We start from the raw sequence: 604 nt of genomic DNA on the forward strand, positions 1-604 counted from the left end.
TTATTTATAATGTTACTGATTGGTCCACTTTAAGTAATCATTCCATAGTAATAATGTCAGTACAGCTCCAGTTACAACTGGCCACCAATGACAGGCCGGTGACTTCCTCCCTATGACAGTTGGATAAATCAGTGTGTATGTGGAAGCTCCGCCCCCCTCCCTCCCTCTGATTTGGACAGCTCATCTCTAGACTGCTGGTAACCAAAGACGCTTCACAGGAAGCTGTCCTTCGCGTGCCTGATAAAAAAAGCGACGCGTTTCTCTTCTATAAAACTACGTAGTATATTTTCAGCACTTTTCCGAATCCAGTCCCGTTTACCGGAATTGCCTGTAAATTAAACTTGTACGCAGAAAAGAATTCTGTTATGTTTTTAGAACAGGCACCTTCATTGACAGCCCTCGGTTTCCAGGCTACGTGAAGGGGTCCTCCGGCAGCCATCTTGCTCCCCCCCCCCCTACTCTTGGCGGATGAATGAGTGGCCAGCAGAGGCTCCTCTGACAAGGAAGTGACAGTGTCCCGGCTCTATCCGCCTCCATCCTCCCGGCCTCAGTCATGGAGCGTCCCGCCATCGGCGCCCTCTTCTTCCTGCTCGCCCTGTCCGCC

The 604-nt window shown here is 50.7% G+C and overlaps 1 protein-coding gene across 1 annotated transcript in view; it reads left to right on the forward strand.

Annotated features, from left to right (window-relative positions):
- Nucleotides 1–446: 446 nt before the first annotated feature.
- The window catches only part of RPN1 (ribophorin I), a 21478-nt gene continuing 21320 nt past the window's right edge, over nucleotides 447–604 (forward strand). Inside the window, exon 1 of the mRNA XM_040358961.1 lies at nucleotides 447–604. This exon is cut by the window's right edge and continues 174 nt beyond it. Coding sequence (XP_040214895.1) covers nucleotides 554–604 — 51 coding nt within the window. The 5' untranslated portion in view covers nucleotides 447–553.

The sequence above is a fragment of the Rana temporaria genome, chromosome 7, assembly GCF_905171775.1.
Source record: "Rana temporaria chromosome 7, aRanTem1.1, whole genome shotgun sequence".
NCBI lineage: Eukaryota > Metazoa > Chordata > Amphibia > Anura > Ranidae > Rana > Rana temporaria.